Source organism: Etheostoma spectabile, chromosome 17, assembly GCF_008692095.1.
Source record: "Etheostoma spectabile isolate EspeVRDwgs_2016 chromosome 17, UIUC_Espe_1.0, whole genome shotgun sequence".
NCBI classification, from domain to species: Eukaryota; Metazoa; Chordata; class Actinopteri; order Perciformes; family Percidae; genus Etheostoma; species Etheostoma spectabile.
In genome coordinates this window covers 5171069-5174255 of record NC_045749.1, presented here as the reverse complement: position 1 = coordinate 5174255, position 3187 = coordinate 5171069, and the positions used below count along the sequence as shown (strand labels likewise).

The 3187-nt window shown below is 39.4% G+C and overlaps 1 protein-coding gene across 10 annotated transcripts in view; it reads left to right on the top strand.

The window, feature by feature from the left end:
- LOC116704848 (mitogen-activated protein kinase kinase kinase kinase 3) overlaps window positions 1–3187 on the top strand; it is a 47499-nt gene that overhangs the window by 32365 nt on the left and 11947 nt on the right. For 8 of the 10 annotated variants that reach the window (XM_032540504.1, XM_032540512.1, XM_032540506.1 and 5 more), the window contains 2 exons: window positions 255–293; window positions 2872–2943. In XM_032540504.1, the coding sequence (XP_032396395.1) occupies window positions 255–293; window positions 2872–2943 (111 nt within the window). The remainder of the gene's footprint in view (window positions 1–254; window positions 294–2871; window positions 2944–3187) is intronic. The other 2 variants (XM_032540508.1, XM_032540507.1) reach the window with 1 other exon arrangement.

Sequence of the window (3187 nt, the reverse complement as noted above, 5' to 3'; positions counted from 1 at the left end):
TTTTAAGCTGTACAGTATGCTTGATGATTTATTCATAGTTTGCAGCTAAAGGGTGTTCTCTGAGCTGTGTGTTTGTTTGAGCTTTCTGCTTTCAAGTGTGCTTTTGTGCAGTAAGCAGAAACACGGGTTCAGATCAGGGCAAAATATTTTCTAAAGCATGTAGATTGTCTCTGTAAGTTATTATTTTATTAGATCCAATTATTTTCTTACTTTCTCTCATTTATACTTTTCTCTTGATTTGTCCAACACAACAGGAGTCTTCTCAAATCTGTGGAGGAGGAGCTACAGCAGAGGTAGGTCAGACCCCTCTCATATCCTGATTCACTCAGGGCCTCTTGATTTGCTGGTGTTCTAACCACGCCCACCCATCAGCCAATCATTTTTAATGGCAGGATTAATCGGGCCAATCACACGCAACTAACGTAGTTGTAATACTTTACTCTGTCACTGCTCTCAGCATTTTGGCTTCTTCTGGGTTTTATTTCCCCTCTGCCGCTTGCTTCACGCTTTGATGTCATCAGGAGAAGGCTGTGCTTCATAGGAGCTTCATGCTGAGCATGGCTTGCACGCACACACTCACACTCTCATATGTGTTGACACAAACACACACATGTGCGTGTATTGTAACTGTAACTGTATATGCAGTTATCCACCCAAAGCTGCAGTAATTTTCCTGCAAAGTCTGTGAAGACTTTTTTAATTGCCCCAAAGAAAATGATGCTTTGATCATTTCTATAAGACAATCTGATACGACATGTGCTGCAAATCTACATTGTGTAAAATCCAGGTTTGCTGAATCAATGTTTGACATATATGATCTAGATGTCATATTGTAGTTTCTTTTGGTTCAGTTTTTGTTTCAGTTGGTTGACAAAGAGAACGTAGTAGAGTAGAACAGCCTTTACTTGTTTCAGTCTTTGTGGTTGTATTACATTACATCTTCTGTTTCAGAAAACAGGCAGTAGTTCACAGACTTGAGTAAAATGCAGTTCAAACTTTCTTTTAGTGTACAGAGGTGCCAGGTTTGGTAGTTAAGTGTCTAACTGTGGTTTTTCTGGTTTCTTGTTTTGAAACAGCAGATTTAAAAAAAAGAAAAAAGCTCACTGTATCTCAATACAAGAAGAAGAAAAAATGAGTATAGTGTAAGTGGCATGGAATTTAAAATTCTAGATGGATGGAATATGTACAGCATATTTACTTTGAATTGAGGTTTCATAAATGTGATGATCTTGAAAGGTTGTCTATTTGGAACAGATACAGTATTCCAGCATAGACAGGGTTTGTAATCACTTTAAAATCTCAAAGGTTTGAATAATGAAACAATGACTGAACAGATGAAAGGCTGGGCACAAATAAAAGCCCAGGTAAAAAATCCTAAAGGAGCATAAGCAAAGTTATGTAATGACTGTCATTGTCAAGCTTATCAGTAATGCTGTTTTTATTCATTAATTGATTCCAATCGGCTCTACTATGCCATTCCTTTGATCCGTGTAAAGCTTTTGTCCATGAAACCCAATGCTTCCTGGACAGATGTTTCACATTAAAGCACCTTCCAGTGGCTCAAAAGGCAGCATCCCTTCCCTGTCCTCATAGACTTTTACTTTGAATCACCCACAGGAAGTGTTGAGTTTAATTGAAAGGCACTTAACCAGTGGTAGAAGTTAACAAAGTACATTTACTCAAGTACTGTACTTAAGTACACATTTGAGGTACTTTTACTTTACTTGAGTCTTTTCTCTTCATGCCACTTTCTACTTCTACTCAACTACAGTTCAGAGAGAAATATTCTACTTTTTACTCCACTACTTTAAGTTGACAGCTTTAGTTACATTACGAGTGAAGATTTTTGCACACAAAACAAATGTAGTTTATGAAATACAAAGTGTTTATTATAATAAATTATAATTTAAACCACCCAACAACATAACGGCCTACAAGTGCAGCTGGAATGATTAGCCGATTGAACACAGAACTGTTTAGATTGTTTCCACTTTATGAAATGTGAGGATGTTAGAGCATTGATTATTTTAACTTTTAATACTTTTACTTACATTTTCCAGGTGATACTTACATACTTTTACTTCAGTAGCATTTTCCATGCGGGACTTTTACATGTGTAGTATTAGTACTTTTACTTAAGTAAAGGATCTGAATATGTCGTCCACCACTGCGCTTAGCACTGATCACAAGAACGACAAAGAAGAAGCAAATGCAGTTATCTTGTGAGGGAGAGCAGTATTTCTGTTCAATTCAGCTTTCAACATCAAATCAAAAACAGTAGCAGGTTGATAAACAGAGAGAAGTCTTTCTAAAACATGATTAAATATACTCATAAAACAGAAAAGCTGCTGTCTAATGTGTTGTTGTTGTTGTCCAATTGTTTCAAATAATATTTGAGAATTTACGGGATAAATATTGAGGTTGAGATGCTATGAATTGACGGATTAGAGGTTAGTTCTACTGTGTCGAGGGGGGGTTAGGATCTGTAAGGACTGTACAGGTTCAAACAGTAAATTGAGTGCCAGCGGCATGTTGTGGCTGATCTTGCCTGGTTGCTCGGGTCTGGAGGAATGATCGGAGATCAGAATTTATTTTTTAGTTTGGATCTGTTCAGTCTTTTCCGATCGGCCCAGGGTTCAAGGGATAGAAGGAGTTTGTGGATGAAGCTTTACTCAGATCTCCCTCCCCTGTCCCTTCTTCCTCTGTCCTCTTCCACCTCATCCTCCTCATGTTGCCATCCTACCTCCTTTGCTTGCTCCCTTAATCTCTCTTTCCTATGCCCTCTCTGCCTCAATCTTCTATTTCTGTTCCCCCCCCTTCTCCCCTGTCCTTTCTTACCCACCCTCCTCCTATCTTCACCTCCTCTCCCAGGGGCCATGTGGCACACTTAGGGGATGATGATGAGGATGATGATGGTGCAGATGATGATGAAACTCACACTCAGTAAGTTTTCTCCCAGTCTTGGAAGTCTGGAAGCCTCTCCCGCCGTGTCTTGCCATCTGTCTTTCTTTCCCCATCCATTCCTCCGTCTTTTCAAAGGGGAAAGGATGAGAAAGAGGAGTAAGACAAGGCGGAAGGCTTCCCCTCTTTGCCACAGTTTCATCAACGCATTTCTATGCAGCACACCCCACCATCAAGCCACATATTCCACCTGTGTTTGTGTGTTTACTGTGTGTGTGTGTGTGTG